Source organism: Adiantum capillus-veneris, chromosome 9, assembly GCF_014529385.1.
Source record: "Adiantum capillus-veneris isolate H3 chromosome 9, ASM1452938v2, whole genome shotgun sequence".
NCBI classification, from domain to species: domain Eukaryota; kingdom Viridiplantae; phylum Streptophyta; class Polypodiopsida; order Polypodiales; family Pteridaceae; genus Adiantum; species Adiantum capillus-veneris.
The window spans coordinates 157,430,871-157,452,248 of NC_140939.1; the positions used below are offsets into that span (position 1 = coordinate 157,430,871).

A 21,378-nucleotide genomic window follows, 5' to 3' on the forward strand; every position below is an offset into this window, starting at 1 on the left:
GCATTTACTCGCAACAAAAAACTGTGATGGTCCTTCACAGAGTAAATTTCATTTAGAACTCACCCCTACAGAATTAGCAATAAAATTTAGAAACTTTGCTAGATGTTCTACTTTGAGGAAGCTGATGTACCATGAACTGACAGTTAACATTCGCATAAACCATACGACGCAGGTAAGAAACAGCCCATAAAACCGTCCCAAGGAATGCAGTCCAGACACTTCACACGTATTCAAAATGCTCGAATTATTGATTTCACCCAAAATTTCAACGACAGTTTAAGGTACAGAAAAAAAGAACTGCAACCAGCTCAAGTGGATTGCCATAGCCAAAATTTACTTCTCAATGAGGCAACTCTGAAATTGCCTTCCTCTTCTCGCTTCAACTTATCTGGGAAATAAATCCAGTCCCTTCTTGGTTATTAGTGTAATAATGTTTGCCAGAATAGGCCAAACAAAACTGCCCATGTAACCGCTCATTAGTTAGTTCTCAAGATCTCTAGTTAGTGCTTCAAAACAAGAGAGTAAGCTCTTCCAACTTTGGGGCAATCTAAAACTTCTCTTTCTAGGCTTTCAGAAGCAACAGCAGTCGTCAGCAGCAAAAAGCAACTTACATTCCTGTTAATAAAACATTTACCGCATACTTCCACCCCGTAAGACATCGATCATATTGTAAACCTTCTTTGTTGCTTTTTCTTGTACCTGAACCATGAGAATTAACTTTTCATGTGAATTTTACATGTTGGTTCGGTTCTTTTATACAAAAATTGAAGCTACCTTTCTTGCTAAGAAGAGTGCGGCATCGACGGTTCCCTGTGCATAAATCGACCTTCCGCATACATTATGCTCAAATTTGAAGCTCACCCTGTACATTTTCATGTTAGTCATCTACAAACACTTAAGAAATCATGACTTGAAAAATATTAGCCAATTATGACGATAGTTTTCATTGCTCCCTTGATATTTTGTTACTCCAACTCATCATATTGGCTGTGGATAGTTTAACTGTTCATTAGAATGTACGCTCTATGGAGCATAAATCCCAACTGGACGAATGACACATGACAGCGATTTGCTTCATGTGAGAACATGTGTATGTGTCCGATAGGGTGCACATAATGTTCTGCTCTGAATATGGTGGTATTCCTATTAGATGCATCTTGGTAGGGGCAAACAAGCTTGGTATGCAAAATCTAGTGTCTTAGTCATATTACCGCGACCGTCATGCATGGTCAAATGAAATGTTATATTAAACGTTTTCAAAAGGTCAAAATGATCTATGCCACCAAATTGATCCAAGCCTGGTGGATCTAATACAATGTCGGAGAGAGAGAGAGAGAGAGAGAGAGAGAGAGAGAGGGGGGGGGGGGGGGGGGGGGGGGGGGGGGGGGGGGAGGACACACACTGATGAACCAACCCTCTCCAAAGCCCCCCAACCCATTACCAAAGTGGTATTCGCTTTCCATCACATGAATAGAATGTCCAACAAATGATACCTAATGCAAGGCACAACTGGACAAAATGGGAGATTGCGACCACAGCAACTCTTCCGAAAGAAGCACCTCCGAGGCAGTCTAATGATGCTGATGGATCCAACTCGATGTGGACTGCGTATGGCCTTCCATGCTTATTTGCACACTTGATGTCATAGGGATCTAGGGCCGATTATTGGCTGCAAAAAAGTTGAGAAAAGAGGCAGCAGAGATGGGGAGGAAGATGGCTGTGAATAGCTGATTAACGCAAAGAATTTCAAAGAGGAAGACGGCTAAAAGTACAGCAGATATGGCAGCAAGGAGATGAGAAAAGATGGGCCGCAGATGGCCAAGAAATGGGCTGAATTGAAGCGGCTGATGGCTGCAGAAGACAGGCTGCAAAGACACAGGAGAGCGGAGGAGATGGGCTGAGCAAAAACGCTAGCAAACTTGCTCCAATCAGGGGAAGAATGAGAGGAAGAGAGAGGGGTTGCTTTTATAGTGGTTCTTGGACCTAGAATTCTGCAAGTCACCACCAGCTGTGTGAATGAGAACCAGACCTCGAACTCCATAGGACAATGGGTGCACAAAGTGAGAGGAACAGCTGCACTCGAGTTTGGTGCACTAGCCTCAAAGTTCACAAAAGCAAATCCTCAAAGTTTGTGGGTCCAAGTCTCAAAGTGCGCGCCTATTGGCTTTTCCTTCAAAATAATGATTACATGTGTGCACGCATAGTTTTAAAGTGCTAGGAGGCCCATATTTCATAACCTAGTGATCTATTTGATGTGGGAACTGGACCACAACATTGCTTTTATCTTAAGCCATGTTTCCAAATCCGAAAAGCCTGTTTAATGGACTTGTCTAGGAATGCACATACTGCAAACAAGCTCATAAAATTGCCAGGACAAAATCCCTTAGCATGTCCACATGGCAGATAGAGCCATGTGCACATGACATTGTATTTGTGTGTGCGTGTGCGTGAAAGTTGGGGTGGGGTGGGGTGGGGTGGGTTGGGGGGGGGGATGGGGGGGGCGGTGTTTTGAAATGTGTTGCTGCTGCAGGAAGAACACACGTTGACCCCGCAGCTTAATTGACAAAATCTATTGCATGCCCTCAATCTGACAATTTGAAAATAATGGATGAGGAAATGATTATTGCAACTCATGGACGTAAGTAATATTGATACCAAACTTGACCAAGATTCCCAGCTAGCAAGCCTTACATGCTATCTAAAAGTTGGATGATAAGAGGATTGGAAAAACCTCATTGACTTTAATTTGAAATAAATAGAAAGCACGTACATGCCATCGGGGGAAGTCAATGAATATGTATGAAAGGCATGGCCTTTTAAGTGTTCCTCAGGTACTCCCATTTTGGAGATTTGCTCCTGGGGATTTCTGACCATTTCAATCTGCAAATCAGCAAAGAATTGACTCCGATTCCTTCTTACAATAAGTGCTTCAACCTAAGACAACAATGTCAACAATTGTACCTCTTTATCTTCGAAAGATACCCCCAACTTGTTGAAAGAAGCAACAATGGCCCTTGCAGTGCCTGATGTATCCACCTTTGAAGATTGATGAGACTCTGTAACCTGACAAGACAAATAAATGCTATATAAGTTCAGTATAGTCTAACTCACGAATTATAAGAGGGAATAAAGCACTCATAAAACTATAAAAGCAATGGACACAAAATCACTTTATTTGCTATGAAACAAAACTAGATAAAACAAAACATTATTAACTTAAAAATGTTTCTAGAAAAGGCATGCGCAAAGTAAGTTGATGCAGCTTACTTGGCTAAATCTTAAAATAAGTACTCAACTTTTTTTTTTAAAAGGATAAGGCATCTCAAAAACTTAATCCTAGAAATCAAACTTCACACAACAACTTCTAAAAGAACAAATTCTTAAGTCCTAATGCAAGCTAAATACGAAATCGAAAAATGAATACTACTACAAACCTACGAAGAAGAGGCTGCAAATAACCAAAGAAGTACAAAGATCCAAACTTGACAAATGTGACCTCAACTTCGCTGCTTGTCCAGACAGGAAGAATAAGACAAATAAATGATATGTTTTACTTGCTACAAATTTCATACAAAACCCTCAAAATCTTTTGATAAAGACACCAAACTCTGTGCTCCAGTATATGCAAAGTTTGTATACATAATACATAACCATGAGGAAATTGTTACACCTACACAAATCTGCCAGGTGCCCTTTTTGTATAGGCGCACACTCTCTCACATGTGTGGTAGAATACGAGTGTAACTTTTGAGTGTGAGTGCGAGTGAGTGTAAGGTGTCTAAGTGAGAAGGCGTGAGAATGAGTATGTGAAACTGGCGAGTTCCCTGACAAGGTGGTAAAACACTACAACAATACAAAATTTGAATGGAAAACATTAAACTGAACTTGAAAAAACATAGACACAAAGTGGTGGAGTTCCATTCTAAGAAGCCTAGCCCCTCAACTAGGCGTCCCTGACGTTACTTTTACTTTATGGATGAAAGATTGTAGTTAAAATTGTCCGGAGTGCACAGACACTCTCAACCTGATACAATCAGAGTCGCAATCTCATTGCTAGAGGTACATTAGCCTCACTTGCTATTTTTGCAAAGGTGCTAAAAACACATAAGCTAAAGGACTAAAAGTCTCTGTTGCCAAAAAGCAACTCCCAAGTACCAAAATCAGCCACAGCGCATATCCGTATGCTGTGCCATGTCAGCAGTGTTAAAGAGTTTGGCATCCCTCTAGATTCTTCCAATTGTTCTTGGGTATCTCCCGTGGATAGGTGATAGAGAATGAGGGTTGTTTTGTGGCTATAGCCGGCCAGAGTCCGGTAGGTATTTTCCCATTTCAGCCATATGCGGCCTTGTTGCACGATACTGGCTTTCTCCGCAGCTGTCTCTCCAACTCTCGCTTTTTGCGTGTGCTGCGTATTTTTTACAAGCCTTGGCACTATTTCAAATTTTCCTAGTGCCCTACTCCCTTGATTTGCCGTGCTTTCCCGTTTCTCCTATTTTACCCCCATTTATATGGGTCGTGGGCTTTATATGTGGGTCAGGCAACTTGGCTGATGGACGGGCAGGGTTATGTGCATTGATAGCCCCATCAGGGGCAGTCCTCCTTGGTGTCAGAGCGTGCAGTGGAAGGGGAGGAAAAAGACAATGGCACCACACAGAGAAATGAAATGAAATGAGATATTTACGTCTTCTAAAGGCCAAAATGACCTATAAGACCAAACAATTACAAACTGGTGAATCTGATACAATGTCTGGGTACAGATACTAAAATGAATCTACGAGTGCTACTAGCTAGAATTGTGTGGGGTATGTGTGACCACTGATACAATGGGTGCCCAATACAAGAGGGTGATACGAGAGAGAGAGAGAGAGAGAGAGAGAGAGAGAGAGAGAGAGAGAGAGAGAGAGAGAGAGAGAGAGAGAGAGAGAGAGAGAGAGAAATGAAATGAAATGAAATGTTATATTAACGTCTTCAAAAGGCCAAAGTGACCTATGAGACCAGAAAGTTACAATGTGGTTGATCTAATACAAAGTCGAGAAACAAAATAAACTAACTAACAACATAACAAAACAAAAATACTGTGGAATCCTAAGCTGCTCGGTGTGAACTAAGCAAAATACGCAGCTGGCTGGGATAGCTAAATAGCTAAATCACAAGAGATCCAACATCGATTGGCTGGCGGATCTCATCAATCTCTTCCATGGTCAGTAGTCTGACCGGGCGTCGTGCATGTCTAACCAAAGTGATCTGAATCTTCTGATGCAGCCTTTGTCGATGCTGTGTAGTCTTCTGTAGTCGTGGGCGTCTTGATCTCCCCAGCTCAATCGTTCGGTCGATCAGTGTGCCTCTGGTGTGAGACGAATGTGAGCTCTGCTGTGGGAGTAGCTCCTCCGACTGCCCAATGTCTGCTCTAAAGAAATTTGTGATCCGTCTCTGAGACTGGCTAGCCTCTCCTCTCATCAGGCTATCTCTGTGTCTGCGCAGCTCGAGCAGGAACAAACCCAAGCATCTCTCATCCTCGTACCCCATGACTCTGAGTGGTCCAAAACCTTCTCTAAACAAGCAATGGAAGCGGCCTCGTATCTCCTAGTAGGCGGGGCAGCGGCATGTGTAGTGCAACTCTCTCTCAGGCTCCATGTCGCACAAGGGGCATGTCTTGGCCTCTGCTAGTACTCCGCTATATCTCTCAATCCGCAGCCCGCAGCTGGTGTGAAGATGTGCGTATTTGGCCAATAGCACATCGCATCCCATGAGACAGGTGGGTGTCCATGTATCTGGGTCTTGTCACAAAACCTCCTTCGTAAGCTGGAGAAGATGCTCTTTGTAGAAAGCCATCTTTGTGCCCAGCTCCTGTGCTGGCTGTATCCATGTCCTCCTGGTGTCTAGCTAAGTCAAGTCCTGGCGGATGAGCCTGGTGATCTTAAACTGTGTAAGAGTGAGAGATGGTGCATTTAGTGAGTACTGGAAGGGTGGCAACCTGTCTATGCTGAACCCATGCACCTGAAACCATGATGTCATCTCCCCATACCAGCATGTTGTATCTCCCTGCATGTCGAGAGGACTCAAGTGCAAGGCGGGCAAATCTGTCTCTGGGAAGTTCCCACATGCAGTGTATGAAGGAGACTGATCTGGTGAGCGCCTCAACCACTAGTGGGGGGGCCGCTAGCTCTGCCCGGATAATGCCACGTGGTATTGAAGCCTTGGCTCTAATGAGCTGCGAGATCATAGAGACCAGAGGTTTCTCCATGACCCCCCATCCATCCGTGCAACCCGACCTCCCGTGATGATCCAATGAAGGTCCCCATATCTCAGCTCCATAGAGCAATGCAAAGGCCACCAAAGTGTCAAAGATCCAGAGCTTCGTTCGAGGCTCCTAAAACTAAACCTGCGAACACATCTTCTCCAAACTATCCAATGCTGCATGGGCTCTAGTCAATCTGGTCTCTGCTGCTCTCCTTAATGAAAATGCTGGTTCGCTAAAAACCACACCAAGGTAGGTGTAAGCATCCGTATACTCCACGGTCTCCTGGCCATATGTGAATGTAGGTGCTGACCTCCTGATCCACTGTGGGGTGGTATTAAACACCATAGCCTTGGTTTTACCAAGGTTGACAGACAATGTCACAAACTGTTGATGTATCAAAGCCTAAAAAATGGAGCCAACTTACAGATGCCGGCCGAGGAGCCTAAACCCTAAGAAGAACAAGTAGCAGAAGAAGAAGAAGTCCTACCAACTTATGGGGACCCCGTCCGATGGGGCCCCAGTGACATAAAGGGATTAAAATAAAGCAAAACTCACACACACACTCACGCAAAGCTGATGACGTGGCAACTGTACGGAAGTTCCGGAAATTACGATGGCTGATGACGTGGCAGGTTGTACGGATTTCCCCGTTTTGCGATGGCTGATGACGTGGCAAGCTGTACGGATCTTCGTAAATTGCACTTGCAACTTTTGGCATTGCTTTTGAGACCATAAGTTTTTGAGTTTTGAAAGCTTTTCACTATCATTGCTTTTCAGGCCAAGGGCCTTTAAATATGAGGTTAGGGCTCATCCTCTGGCATGCTTCCTGAAGAAGGTGCAGAGTCTCGAGTATCGGCTTGTACTATGTTTATGCAATATAAAGAAATACCGAAAGGGGCGCCAAGGTTTGGGGCCAATACTCTCTGGGATGGAGTTCCGCCACTCCGTGTCGCGTGTCGTCTCTCTTTCAGTTTCAGTTGTTATTGAAGTGCTAAAAGTCTATTCAGTCTGTTCTTTTCTATTGGCACGTGGTGCCCGTCTTGTGACAGACAAACCACTTTCGTGGGCAAACCTATGCAGAGCATCCAAGTGGTGTTGCATTCCCTCCAGAGAGTCGGAGATCAACACAATATCATCAGCATATAACAATAGTGGAATCCATGTCCTTGCCAGCTGTGCACCTCTATCACCATCGCTCTCAATGTAGTCAGAAACCTCATCCACATACATACTGAATAGAGTAGGAGAGAGCGGGCAGCCCTACTTCACCCCAAGTGGAGTGAACCGGTGTAGATAGACCCTCTCAGGTGCGTACATGCCCCACTACTGACCTGTATAATGCCATGATCCCCCAAATGAGCTTTGTAGGTACTCCCATCTCCTGTAGTCTGTGCATCAATCTAGCTCTGGGTACTGTGTCAAATGCTTTGCGGAAGTCCACAAAGCTACAATAGATCCGTCTCCCATGTGATCTGCCCTCCTCAATGATGGCTCTAAGTGTCAAGATATGGTCAAGAGTAGAGAAGCCTTTTTGAACCCTGTCTGCCCGGCGCGTGTATCCTCTCTCTCTCTACCAATCTACTAGCTGCTCAAGAATGGATGCGTACAATCGTGCCAATGTGTGTCCAATCATGATAGTGCAATAATTCCCAGGCTCCATAGGGTCTCCTGACTTGAAGATAGGTACAATAGTAGATACGCTCCAAGTGTCGGGCAAGCCTTCACACATGGCAGGGTTAAACATAACTGCTAGAAGCTCTACTAGTAGATCTTTGGCATGCATGAAATGCTCAGCCACTAAGCCATCATGATCATATGCTCTCCTAGTCCTCATCTTGTCAATGGCCTTCTTCACCATCTTAGCGGGGTGAAAAAAGCACATGCGTGTGGACATGGATCGAGAGGATAAGGAAGGGGCGTCTGTCCAAGAACTATATACAAAGATGAAGCGTATTGGCCCCAGGCCTCTGTAGAGGTAATGGAAGGGGGGGGAGAGTGCTCATGAAAGAGCCGCCATGCCTCACGTGAGTCTTGACTCAAGAATAGCTGGTATAGATCCTGCTCTAGTCAAGCCAAAAATGCCCTCTTCTTCCCCCGCACTAGGCGTCGGAAGTCAATCTGTGACTGTCTGTGAGTGATGTCCCCCAAAAGCACCTCCCTCTGAAGTCTGGCTCTAGTCTCGCAACATTCCACATCATACCAACTGTTTTGCGGCATGCTCCAAGAACGGAGTCTCTGCTCAGGCTCAGTGTGTGGGTATGCCTCTGTTGTTGCATCATGTGATGTCTGTGTCAGTATAGTAGTAAGCTCTTCCACAGGTCGCCCTGGCTCCTCAATGCACAGTCGTCTGTAGATCCCATCGATATATACAGAGTCTGTCTCTCGCGTGAAGGTGTAGCGAGTAGGTGCTGCTGCTCGTGGACTGTGTGCTACATTAAACTGAAAAGAGATGGTCATCGACAAAAGGGCATGATCCACTGCCACCCCAACAGGTCTGGGTCCAACCGTGAGATTCTGGATACTAGAGATGACACTCGGTTGTGCCATGACATAATCCACTGTGCTGGCTCCATGTCTGTGTGGAAAGCATATAAAACCACCCGCAGCGGGAAATCTCTGTAGGCCATTCAAGATGGCCAATCCATGTGCAGTTCCCATGTCTATCAAGTGCGTCCATACTCAGTATGTTCCACATCCTGTGATAGTCTGGATACGCCCGTCTCTACAACATCTAGCTCTCTCAGCATCTCCTCTGAAGTATGATAAAATACTTTCTCGTGATGGGTAGTCCTAGCATTGAAGTCCCCTAGAATGATGGGCAGTCCTAGCATTGAAGTCATCAGCTCTAGAGAACTCCCTTATGTCATCATCCAAAATAGAAAAGGGGGACTGTCCTCTGGGTGATGCATAGACTGACGTGCTCGGGGGAAGGTATTTGCATGTCTCTGCTCTCAATCTCATCCACATGTACCTAGCCTGCTCATCCCTGCCGGCTATATGTATCAAAGGCTGCAACTCCTCTCTGAATAACACTGCCACTCCCCCTGAGCCCCGCCCTCTATGCTCTGATCGAGTCTCCTGTCTGCATGTTGTCTCCCATCTGTATCACCTGATAAAACCGGCCAGTAGGGCGGTAGACGTTAGCTTTCACCCGATTATTCAACACTTGACTTCACGACACAAAGCAATGACTTACAAAGGAACCTGTAACTGAGAATGGAATTACACTTCAAAACAAAAGCACGGCCAGGAAGCTAGAATGCTCCCAAGCAAACAGCGACACTTGTAGGCCCCAAAGGTTGGCGCCCCTTTCGGTATTTCTTTATTCTTTAACAGAGGGGAATAAAACCTGTGGTTCCCTACAAGCTACTCGGCACAATCTGGGCTGAATTCCATCTGTTCTGGCCCGATTTCGGCAACATAACTGTACTAGGACCCTTCACAGTCAGTATCCCCATGCATTAGATGACTTTCCTGACGCATACGGACACTTTGCAAAACCTGGCGAGAATCTGCAGCACGATGAATTCTCTGTTTTCTGCCCCGGAAATATGCCAGATCACCTGTACATCGGTCCCCTCACGTCCCCGAACCTCCTGGGGGTATTAGGGTCCGTTTAGAGCAACCCTAAACTTGCAAAAATACACAGCAGGCTGTAATTCCCTGTTTCGGGCTCCGTTTCGCGTGTCGGTCGCATCCGTAGCAAGTCCTCGAGCTCCTGCACCTGTAGGGCTACTTGCCCTTTGAATCGGACAAGATTTCGCACATGAAACCTCTCCGAGTTCACCAATACCTGCGGGGGATTAGCCGCTAGCTAATCCAGTACTTGTGCAAGAGGCTCTTGCCTCGACAATCGCGCATGAACCCACATAACTGTACATTGGTCAAATGAAAAGCCCACTAGAGGGGCATAACATACTGCTCATAGGGGAGAGAGAGAGAGAGAGAGCAGTGCGTAGCGTGCAGGGCATCACTCCTAGCACCGCACTGTACATAAGAGGGAAAGGAAGCACTCCATAGCTCTTGCAACCTATTGCAATCCACCTACTGCTGAAAAATGCGCCCCCTTCCTCTTGTAGACTCTCCTCAAAGTGGCAGAAGTGCTCACAAAGTGACACCTCACCCAGTTTCCGATTTTGGCCAACTTGGCTAAAAATATCTCAATTGGTGCGTCAGTTGACTTGGCAACAGAACAATAAAATGTTCCCCTGGTCATACCGAAGGTAATGACGCGAACACATTTTCGGGTCCAAAATAGCAGTTCCCTAAATTTTAGGAGATGTTTCCATGGCACTCACACTGGTCATCTGCCATCAATCACCACTAGAACCACATCGAAAAATACAATGTCGACCAGCTATCAAGTGATTTTCACTCATAGCCCCACTGTGGCTAACCTTAGTCCATTTGCCCAACTCAGTGCTCACTGGCCGTCCGGCCTAGACTCTCACTGTCCGCCTCACATTATGCAACTCGGGCATTGGCATTTCCAAAGGGGTGCTTTAAAACAAGTCAAATAAAATTTCCCCAAAAAGAAATCAACAAGGAAAGTTGCCACAGACTCGTGACACCTGATGTGAGGCATAGATTGCCCAAGGGCTTGATGAGTCTCAGAGTAGAAGATGATGTCTCTTCCAGTAAAACTATCCTCAAAAGCACCCACATCAAGGCGCATAGATCCATTACAATTCCAGGCGGCAAGTTTGAGTGTGGTCCCATAGGTCTCGCACCATCATGTGGCGCGTCGCTCCAGTATTACCACTCTTCCATCTCGGTAGAAGGCAATCTTGCCTTTTTCCCTTGCCGCTCTAATCTCCGGCATTACCTCCTGCATATGAGCAATCTGCGAGAGGATAAGATTATCCCCGAGAAAGATGCTATAACCGGCCTGTACAACGTAGAGGGCGGTACTATTTCAATTACCAGTTAACTTTACACAGAGCACTGAGAAGGGAAGAGAACACAGTTGCGTCCAGCGACTAGAATGTCATTGCGCACACGAGACCGACACCCTGTAGGCCCCAAAGACTGGCGCCCCTTTCGGTATTCCTTTATTCAAATTAAGGTAGACGATCCGACCACTTCGCACAAGCTTTCACAAAGCTGTCCAAACCTGGCGAGGGCTGAAAACGCAGGTTTTCGACCTGATTTTGGCAACATAACGACGCAAAAACCCCTGTAGGTCAAAAGCACCTGTCTACGACGAATTCCCTCGCTATCTGGAAGCTTTCTGGTGAGCTGTCACAGAATTTCAGCGGGCTGTAATTCCCTGTTTTTCACTGCCGGGTGCCCAAAAGCCTGTACACGCATCCCAAGGCTCTCACGAGGCTCCCCCGGTGTTCCCTTGCAGTTTAGGTGCGAAACCCTAAACCTGCAGAAAAACACAGCAGGCTGTAATTCGCTGTTTCGGATCGTTTTTAGCGGAGCGAACACGCCTACGCGTGTCCCAAGGGCTGACAGTTCCCCTGTGAATTGGACGAGTTTTTATGCGAGAAAACTCTCTGAACCCGCAATCTTTTGCAATGGAACTGTGCGTACCTGTGGGGGATTAGCAATTAGCTAATCCGGTTCCTGTTCAGAAGGCTCTTGCCTTGGCAAACGTGCATAAACCCCCAAAACTGTACATGTTCAATTGAGTAGCCCAACTAGTGGGGCATTACCATATGTGCCAAAGGGGAGAGAGAGATGCACGAGAGCAAATCATTGCGCTACATGAGACAGAGGAGAAGGCAAGCTTTCCATTAAAGCTATAGACCTGCACCCACTACTCACACACACACTGTAGCTCACTTATGATAAAAAATCAACCTCCTCTCTCAAATTGGGCGCCCCCTCTTGCTGATGGAAGGGAAAACTGCACCACGAGCCGCCATGTGTCCAGTTTGCCCCTTTTGAGTTAATTCTCTAGTTCCCACTGACTTATAAAGTTGTAAGTGACTTTCTGAGTGGCCCAGATTTCATTTGGCGCACACAGGCTTTCATACTGATCGGAATTCAGTGCTAACTGGCCCGACCAATCCCAGACTGACCGACCCAGACTCCCGCTGTGAGAAACCTATTCAGCCGCAGCCGTTTCACACTGGCCATGCAATGTCCACTTGCACCTTTTCAAGGGTTCTGGGAAAACAAGTAAAAATAAAATAAATAAAAATATCTAGTACTTATTTACGGAAGACAACAGGAAAAATACACCTCCTGGTGACACACCCCACCCTTGAAATACTGCAAGCGACCTCGCTTGCATGCCAATAATACATGCAGTACCTCCTGATATCACATACATTCTATGATGGGAATCCAAGACATACATGCTTCCGGAAATGTAGCGTTGGACGATTATACAATCCCACCAACCTGGCTACGACACATATATCAAGCATAGAAGTCTTCTAGTGTACTCTCAAGCACAAACTTCTCTAGCTAAATTCTGTATGGAAAGAGTAGATACAATTGCTTAACTACTCTCTTGAGCATCATGAACCATGCTCTTGCCTTGCTCCAAAAAGTCTACATCAAGTCACTGTGGGTTCCATCTGAAAGGCTTCAAGATACATTTGCAATAGCTGAGGTGAATCAACCAATTCAGACTCTTCCATCCATTTGGCATCCAACGATGGATAGTTCTTGAACTTCACCAAATAGCGTCTTGCAACCTTTCCTCTAACCTTTCTTTCTTTATGTGCCAATATCTGTTCAGGAACAAGGATTTCATCCAATTCTTCCACTTCGGGTTGTTCCTCATCAAGCATATTCTCGGGCACATCACCAACAAAGGGTCTTAGAAGGCTGACATGAAAAGCATTATGTATTTTCCAGCCTTCGGGTAGCTTCAACCTGTAAGCTACATTGCTGATCTTTTCTGAAATCTGAAAAGGACCATAATATCGCATATTGAGCTTAGGAAACAAGCGTTCCTTGCCTTTCCTTTTCCTTAACCTGGCCTTTTCAAAGCGCAAAAGCACCCAATCACCAAGTGAAAATACAAGTTCACGACGGTGACGATCAGCAGCTTTCTTTTGCTTAGCCTGAGTCTTCTCAAGAGCAATCTTTATCTTCCTGTATGTTTCATCCATATCTTGCACATACTTGTCTGCCTCAAAAATTTTGTCCTTAGTCTGCAAAATGGGCGGGACTTTCTTCCCTCCTTCCACTATCTCAAATGGTGCCTTACCTGTTGACGTATGCACAGTGTTATTGTAAGCATATTCAACCAATGGAAGATGGTGTTCCCAAGTTGCCTTGTGCTCTGACACATAACATTTAAGCAGGTCCAAAACAGTAGAATTTGCCTCTTCTGCCTGTCCATCAGTTTGCCGATGAAACGAAGAAGAGAACTTTAGCGTAGTGCCCATGTTCTCAAACAATGCCTTCCAGAAAATACTCGTCATACGTGGATCCCTGTCACTGACAATTGACTGAGGCATCCCGTGATATTTAAAGATATTGCTCATAAATATCTTGACCATGTGTTCTGGCTTTATCTTCTTCCTCACAGGAATGAAATGGGCTTGCTTACTGAACCTACAAATGATAGTCCAAATCCCATCATTGCCTGTTTGCGTCCTTGGAAGATCAAAGATAAAGTCCATTGCTATGCTTTCCCATGGCCTATCTGGGATTGGCAATGGCTGCAACAATCTCGGTTGCTTTTGTCTGTCAAATTTGACTTTTTGGCATACTAAGCATGATCTTACAAATGTGTCAACATCTTGACGTAAAGTTGGCCAATAGAAGAATGCCTCAACCCCTTTCACTGTCGCATCAATTCCACGGTGCCCAGCATAAGGTGGAGCATGACTTTCCATCAAAATCTTTGGCCGTAATTGTTTAGTAACACATAACTTTCCATGCATCATGAGAAAGTCATTCTTAAGCATATAGTGCTCATGATGTTGCCCATCAACAAGCTGGTCATAGATCCTTGCAAAATCTGAATCTTCAGCATATTGTGTCTTCATTTCGTCTAGTTCACAATGGTACGGAATTGACACTGCTGAAATTTGGGGCTTTCGTGACAACGCATCAGCCACCACGTTCTTTTTCCCTTGCACATGCACAATCTGAAAATGGAACATTGACAAGATGTTTGCCAATCGCATGTGCTTCTCAGACAACTTCGTCTGTGTGAGAAAATATCGCAAGGTTTGATGATCCGTTTGGACAACAAAATCAGCCCCTAGCAGATAGTGTTTCCAACTAGTGAGAGCATGAATTACTGCCAACAATTCTTTCTCATAGACTTGCAAGTTTCTTTCAGTCTTCAAAAGAATTCTGCTCTCATATGCAACTACTCGGCCATTCTGCATTAGAACTAAACCAAGACTATGGCCACACGCATCACACTGAACGACAAAAGGTTTCGAAAGATCTGGCAAAATGATTACCGGATCTAAAGTCAGCTTCTCTTTCAAGTGTTTGAACACTAAAATTTCCTTGGCTGTCCACTTGAAAGTAACTCCTTTTCCTTGTAGTGCATGGAGTGGAGAAGCAATCTCAGCAAAATTTCGAATGAACCTCTTGTAGTAGGAACATAAGCCTAGAAAGCTTCGAATGTCATGTACGGACTTCAAGTCTAGCCATGACCTAATTGCTTCTACTTTAGCAGGATCCATGCGTACCCCATCCTTTAAAAAATGTGCCCAAGGAAGTGAATCTCTTGCAAAAAAAATTAACTCTTCTTCGCATTAATGAGTAGCCTGTTCGTACGTAACTCGTTGAAAACTGCAGTCAAGTGATCCCTATGCTCCTCTTCAGACTTCGAATAGACAATCATGTCGTCAAAGAAGGTACCCACAAAGTTTCTATGTGGTCTAAAAATTATGTCCATCATTCTATTAAACGTGGCCGGAGCATTTGTGAGAACAAATGGCATAACAAGAAACACATAGAGACCAAATGTTGTACTGAACGCAGTCTTATGGACATCTTCTGGCCTAATGCGTATCTGATGATACCCACTCTTTAGGTCTATTCGTGTAAACAATGACGCTCCCTCAAGCCGATCAAGAATGTCATCTATCCTCGGTATGGGGAACCTGTTCTTGATGGTATTCTTATTCAAGGCGCGATAGTCAATGCACATGCGCCATGAACCATCCTTCTTCTGCACTGAGAGTACAAGCAAACAAAAAGGGGATGAACTGGGCTGAATCGGCCCCTTCTCTAAAAGCTCGTTGACATGACTCATAATCTCTTTCTGCTGGGCTGCACTAACCTTATATGGTGGTCTCTTCGGTGGACTAGAACCTGGCACAAGATCTATAGTATGATCCTCAGGTCTCTCAGGAGGTAACTCCCCTGGCAAAGAGTCCGAAAAACAATCACTGAAACCACTCAAAAAAATTTAAACCTGTCTTTATCTAAGGTAGACAAATTAGATACAACTTGAGGTACTTCTTTTGCAAAGATCAAGTACGCAGAAAGATGATTCTTTATTACAGATGAAATAGCAGAAGCAGAAACAACTGGAACAGACTCGCCTTTAAGCTTTACATCAAGGACATGAGTCTTTCCTCTATGTACAAGGGTAATCTTTTTGTTGTAAGTATCCACCATAGCATGCAACCTGTAACACCATGGGATACCCAGTAACACATCACAACCCTCAAGTGGCATAATATGAAATTCTTCCGCATCCACATAGCTCTGAATGTGCAGACGAAGCTTCCCCAGAATGGGAGTAACGGGCTCTGAATGACCTGGGCATGCCAAACCTGCTTCCCTTGTCATACCCATCTCCTCTGCACGAATACCCAACTTTGATGCCAATTCTAGTGATATGAAATTTGCACGGGCTCTTGGATCAAAGAAAACCAGCATTGTCTGGTCTCTAACTTTTCCCCAAGCTTTGCACAGCTCCGTGGCATCTGTGTTTGGTTGGTTTCCAACCAAATCTGGAACAAGTCCCGCACTTGGCTTTGGCTTCTTCCCTTTATAGTCTGACTTGTCATCCTTATCCTGTGACTTCTTCTGTGGGCATTCATTTGCAAAATGTCCTTCCTGTTCACAAATGTAGCATTTCTTGCCCTCCCTAAGAGCTTTCCGTTCTTCAAAAGTTTTGCCAGAAAAATGCCTCTTTTGTCCTTATCCTCGTCCCGAAGAAGACTTAGACTGCTTCTTGGACGTATCACCTTCTTCAGTGGAGGGCTTCTTTGTGGGAGGCTCAGAAGGCTTTGTTGCAACATTGCCCTTGGCTGAAAACTGTTTGCCCTGGGACCCTTTCTGGTGGCTATTAAATCCATCGAAATCTCCCTTTGACACATTGCTGGCGACTCTTGCATGCTCTATCAACTGAAACATATTCATGATAGTAGTCTTTGTGCAGTAGTCCCTAATTTTCTTGGGACTACTGCACAGTAGTTTTTGTGCAGTAATCCGCAACAATACTTCTCAATTTGTTCTGACAATGGCACAAACCTGTAAGAGGTGACTGGCAATAGTGCGGCCCAAAACTGTTTATTGTACTCTTCCAGATTCGCACACTGTTTAGCATTCAACTCCTGCCATTCTGTCATCACATCCACTTCAAAAGTGTTTGTCAACCATGCAGGCGCAAAAAGCTGTTTGAATTGGACCCACGTTGTTGGGGCTTGACCCTGGTTCAACAATGCGGTCCACCATTGAAGCGCATTCCCTTTCAAGAAAGTGGCAGCCTTGCGTATCTTTGAAGATTCCGTGAAGTTTCCTCTAGCATAAGCTGCATCGAACTACTATATGAAGGTCAAAGCCTTCAATTGATCCTCAGTTCCTCTGAAAGTTTCAAACTTCACTCCCTGCCCACCTTCCTTGTAATCCTTCAATTGACTCAAAGGAGCCACATTATCATAAACAGGTGCCTGTAACAGTGGTGCTCCATGATTGTTCATTCCAGCACTCGCATGAAAAGTGTTACCCGTGGTATCTGCATTTGGTACGTATGGCTGCGAAAAACCAGCCATACCAAATTGTGTTCCAAGCACTCGAAATTGGCCATAGGCACCCTGGAAACCTGGTTGGACACCCATGTTCGCGTACATAGGGTTACCCATGCCTCTTTGCATTGTCCGAACACATTCCCTGGCATCTGACCTGTGGAAGGTCCAGCCATAGCTTGAAACACTGAACCACCTCCAAAATAACCAGGATAAGTATTAGGTAATGGAAGGGTCTGACGCATAGCGTGTTCATTACTCCCTTGACCATTCACAAACGGTTCCTATCCAGCTAAAGCATGCTGCTTTGGATCATTGGACACCGCTAGTTGCTCAACCACATGGGCTTTCCCTCGAGCATCATGAGTCCTCTGCGCATTGGAAATCTCCTTTTCCTGCAACCGAGCCTCTAAGAACTCCTGCATCCTTGGGTTGTTAGCCAACTGCTGAAACATGTCCATGCAGCAACGCAGTTGAGTTCTAAACAACCTGTCCTCTTCTTGAAGAGTTGAAGGAACTTTCTCCGTGCCATGTGAGGACGATCCCTCTTCAGGTACTTGGTCTCTCTTCTCTGCCATAACGACAAGCTCTGTGTTGCTTTCACCCACAACAATCCACGCTGCACTTTTTGAAGAAAAAGTGACTATCCCGTCGATGGAACCATATAACCGGCCTGTACAACGTAGAGGGCGGTACTATTTCAATTACCTGTTAACTTTACACAGAGCACTGAGAAGGGAAGAGAACACAGTTGCGTCCAGCGACTAGAATGTCACTACGCACACGAGACCGACACCCTGTAGGCCCCAAAGACTGGCGCCCCTTTCGGTATTCCTTTATTCAAATTAAGGTAAACGATCCGACCACTTCGCACAAGCTTTCACAAAGCTGTCCAAACCTGGCGAGGGCTGAAAACGCAGGTTTTCGACCTGATTTTGGCAACATAACGGCGCAAAAACCCTATAGGTCAAAAGCACCTGTCTAGGACAGATTCCCTCGCTATCTGGAAGCTTTCTGGTGAGCTGTCACAGAATTTCAGCGGGCTGTAATTCCCTGTTTTTCACTACCGGGTGCCCAAAAGCCTGTACACGCATACCAAGGCTCTCACGAGGCTCCCCCGGTGTTCCCTTGCAGTTTAGGTGCGAAACCCTAAACCTGCAGAAAAACACAGCAGGCTGTAATTCACTGTTTCGGATCGTTTTTAGCGGAGCGAACATGCCTACGCGTGTCCCAAGGGCTCCCGCACGCAATGGGACAGTTCCCTTGTGAATTGGACGAGTTTTCACGCGAGAAAACTCTCTGAACCCGCAATCTTTCGCGATGGAACTGTGCATACCTGTGGGGGATTAGCAATTAGCTAATCCGGTTCCTGTTCAGAAGGCTCTTGCCTTGGCAAACGCGCATAAACCCCCAGAACTGTACATGTTCAACTGAGTAGCCCAACTAGTGGGGCATTACCATATGTGCCAAAGGGGAGAGAGAGATGCACGAGAGCAAATCATCGCGCTACATGAGACAGAGAAGAAGGCAAGCTTTCCATTAAAGCTGTAGACCTACACCCACTACTCACACACATTGTAGCTCACTTATGATAAAAAATCAGCCTCCTCTCTCAAATTGGGCGCCCCCTCTTGCTCATGGAAGTGGAAAACTGCACCAGGAGCCGCCATGTGTCAAGTTTGCCCCTTTTGAGTTAATTCTCTAGTTCCCACTGACTTATAAAGTTGTAAGTGACTTTCCGAGTGGCCTAGATTTCATTTGGCGCACACAGGCTTCCATACTCATCAGAACTCAGTGCTAACTGGCCCGACCAATCCCAGACTAACCGACCCAGAGTCCCGCTGTGAGAAACCTATTCGGCCGCAGCCGTTTCACACTGGCCATGCAATGTCCACTTGCACCTTTTCAAGGGTTTCGGGGAAAACAAGTAAAAATAAAATAAATAAAAATATCTAGTACTTATTTACGAAAGACAACATGAAAAATACACCTCTTGGTGACAGATGCCCGTCTTCTTAAGAGTTGGCCTTTTCTTCGAAAAATCCTCCGCTTCCATGGAGGAAAAACGAAGAATGAGTGCCCTTTCTTTCGAGGTTTCCCCATTGCTTTCATTTTTCTTGTTGCCCACTCTCCAAGCTCTTGTGTGCATCGGTTCATGAACCCCCATCAAAGCCATGAGTTCTTTTACCTCTTCGTCCACATTATCTTTGTCTTAGAAGCCGCAAATTCTCACATGTAAAGCACGCACACGTTTTCTTTGCTCCTCTAGTGTCAGATTAATAATAGTGGGTGTGGACGTGGACATGGACGTTATTTCCTTACCTTTTCCTTTCTTGGCAACCTCGATCCATTTCTCGGCTTCATCCGCCTTTTGTTGAGTCTTTGTAATAACATCCACCCAAGAAGTCGTCATTTCTTTGTGTTGCTCTTCTCCCTCTTTGATGGCCCGTACTTGCTGCTTGATCGTGTTTAGTTCTTCTATTACTAAGGGATGCAATTCTCCCTCTTCAAGTGTGTTTCTTGATCGTGCTTCAGCGAGATCCTTCTTGAGTGATGCAATCTCTTCATCTTGAGCCGTCACACGATCTTCCAATGCATTTATCTTGCTTTCTTGGATCAACACACGTCGTTCGAGCATTTTTATTGTGCCTAGTAGGTTGTGGTTCATCTTGCTAATGGTTTCCGTCATTTCTTCTTTGCACTTCTTAATGGCATCCTCTAAGGGGTCGGCCTTATTATTATGCTTCCTCATGCTTAATCTTCTTTGCACTTCTGAATGGCATCCTCTAAGGGGTCGGCCTTATCATTCTGCTTCCTCATGCTTAATCGTTGCCAACGGGAGCCACACTATGTGCACATGTGTTTCCACATTATGCACATCTTTTTTTTTCCCTCTCTACGCGCGTAGGTTTTCTTTTAACCCTCTCACGTGCGTAGGTGTTCTCTCTACGTAGGTAAAAATTCTCTCTCTACGCTTTTTATCTCTTTCTACGCTTGAAATTTCCTCCCACCTCTCTCTACGCTTAATTTCCCTCCCACTCTCTCTCTACGCACGGGCCAGCAGGGGGATGGGGGGGGGAGCGCGAGGGTTTGAGGTTGCAAGGAGAGCGTGAGAGGGGGACTGGGGCTGCAGAGGGAGCACGAGGGGGGCGGGGCTGCAAGGGGGGAGAGCGAGAAAGCGCGAGGGGGGGGCGTGAGGGGGGCGGGGCTACACGGGGAGACAGTGAGAGAGCGCGAGGGGGGGGCGCAGCAGCAGAGGGGGAGCGCGAGGGGGGCGGGAGCAGTAGCAGTAGAGAGCGCGAGCAAGGTGGGGGGGGGGGGGGGGGGGAGGAGAGAGAGAGAGAGAGAGAGAGAGAGAGAGAGAGAGAGAGAGAGAGAGAGAGAGATGAAATGAAATGACATATTAACGTCTCAAAAGGCCAAAATGACCTATGAGACCAATGTGTCACAAACTTGTGAATTTGGTATCGTGTATGAGTACAAAAAAAGAAATACTAAAATGAATCTAGAAGTGCTACTAGCTCGAACTGTGGGATATGTGTGATCACTGATACAATGGGTGCCCAATACAAGAGAAAGATACAATGGGTGATGGATCCATCCTCATCTGTACTCTCGATGTCGAGATAGTATGGCTCGTATCCTCTATTGTAGCCTTCGTCGATGTTGTGAAGCTCCTCTCCTCGGTCGTGGGCATCTAGATCTCCCTACTTCCAATGCTTGATCAATGAGAGTACCGTCGGTGTGAGTATGAGTTGAGCTTTGCAGTGGTGGCTGCTCCTCTATCTGTCCAGTGTTTGGTGTGAAGAAATCAGTAATTTGTCTCTGGTATTGTCTCTCTCTAGATCTCCTCACCCTGTGTAGCTCAAGTAGATACAGGCCAACACCTCTCTGGTCCTGATAGCTCATGACTCTCGAGAAGGGTCTTTAAGGCTTCTCTGAATAGACACTGGAAGCGACCCCATATCTCGTAATACACAATGCTCTGACATATATTATGTGTCTCCGTCTCTGGCTCTGTATGGCATAGGCGGCATATCCTGCTAGCTGTTGGTATTCCTCTGAATCTACCAGTCTCAATCTCAAGCTGGTGTGAAGATGTCCGTATCTGACCGATGGCGCACCGTAACCCATGAGATAGATGTGTATCCATATATCTGGGACGAATCACAAACCCATCCCCTGTGAGTTGAAAAAGATTCTCTCTATAGAAAGACACCTTCATGC

At 45.6% G+C, this 21,378-nt stretch overlaps 1 protein-coding gene across 2 annotated transcripts in view; it reads right to left on the reverse strand.

Moving 5' to 3' along the window:
* Window positions 1–227: 227 nt before the first annotated feature.
* The window catches only part of LOC147451445 (putative 4-hydroxy-tetrahydrodipicolinate reductase 1, chloroplastic), a 93,347-nt gene continuing 72,196 nt past the window's right edge, over window positions 228–21,378 (reverse strand). For both annotated transcript variants that reach the window (XM_086520352.1, XM_086520351.1), the window contains 4 exons: window positions 2,962–3,063; window positions 2,771–2,880; window positions 775–862; window positions 228–699 (listed from right to left, as the gene is read on the reverse strand). In XM_086520352.1, the coding sequence (XP_086376478.1) occupies window positions 631–699; window positions 775–862; window positions 2,771–2,880; window positions 2,962–3,063 (369 nt within the window). In that variant the 3' untranslated portion in view covers window positions 228–630. The remainder of the gene's footprint in view (window positions 700–774; window positions 863–2,770; window positions 2,881–2,961; window positions 3,064–21,378) is intronic.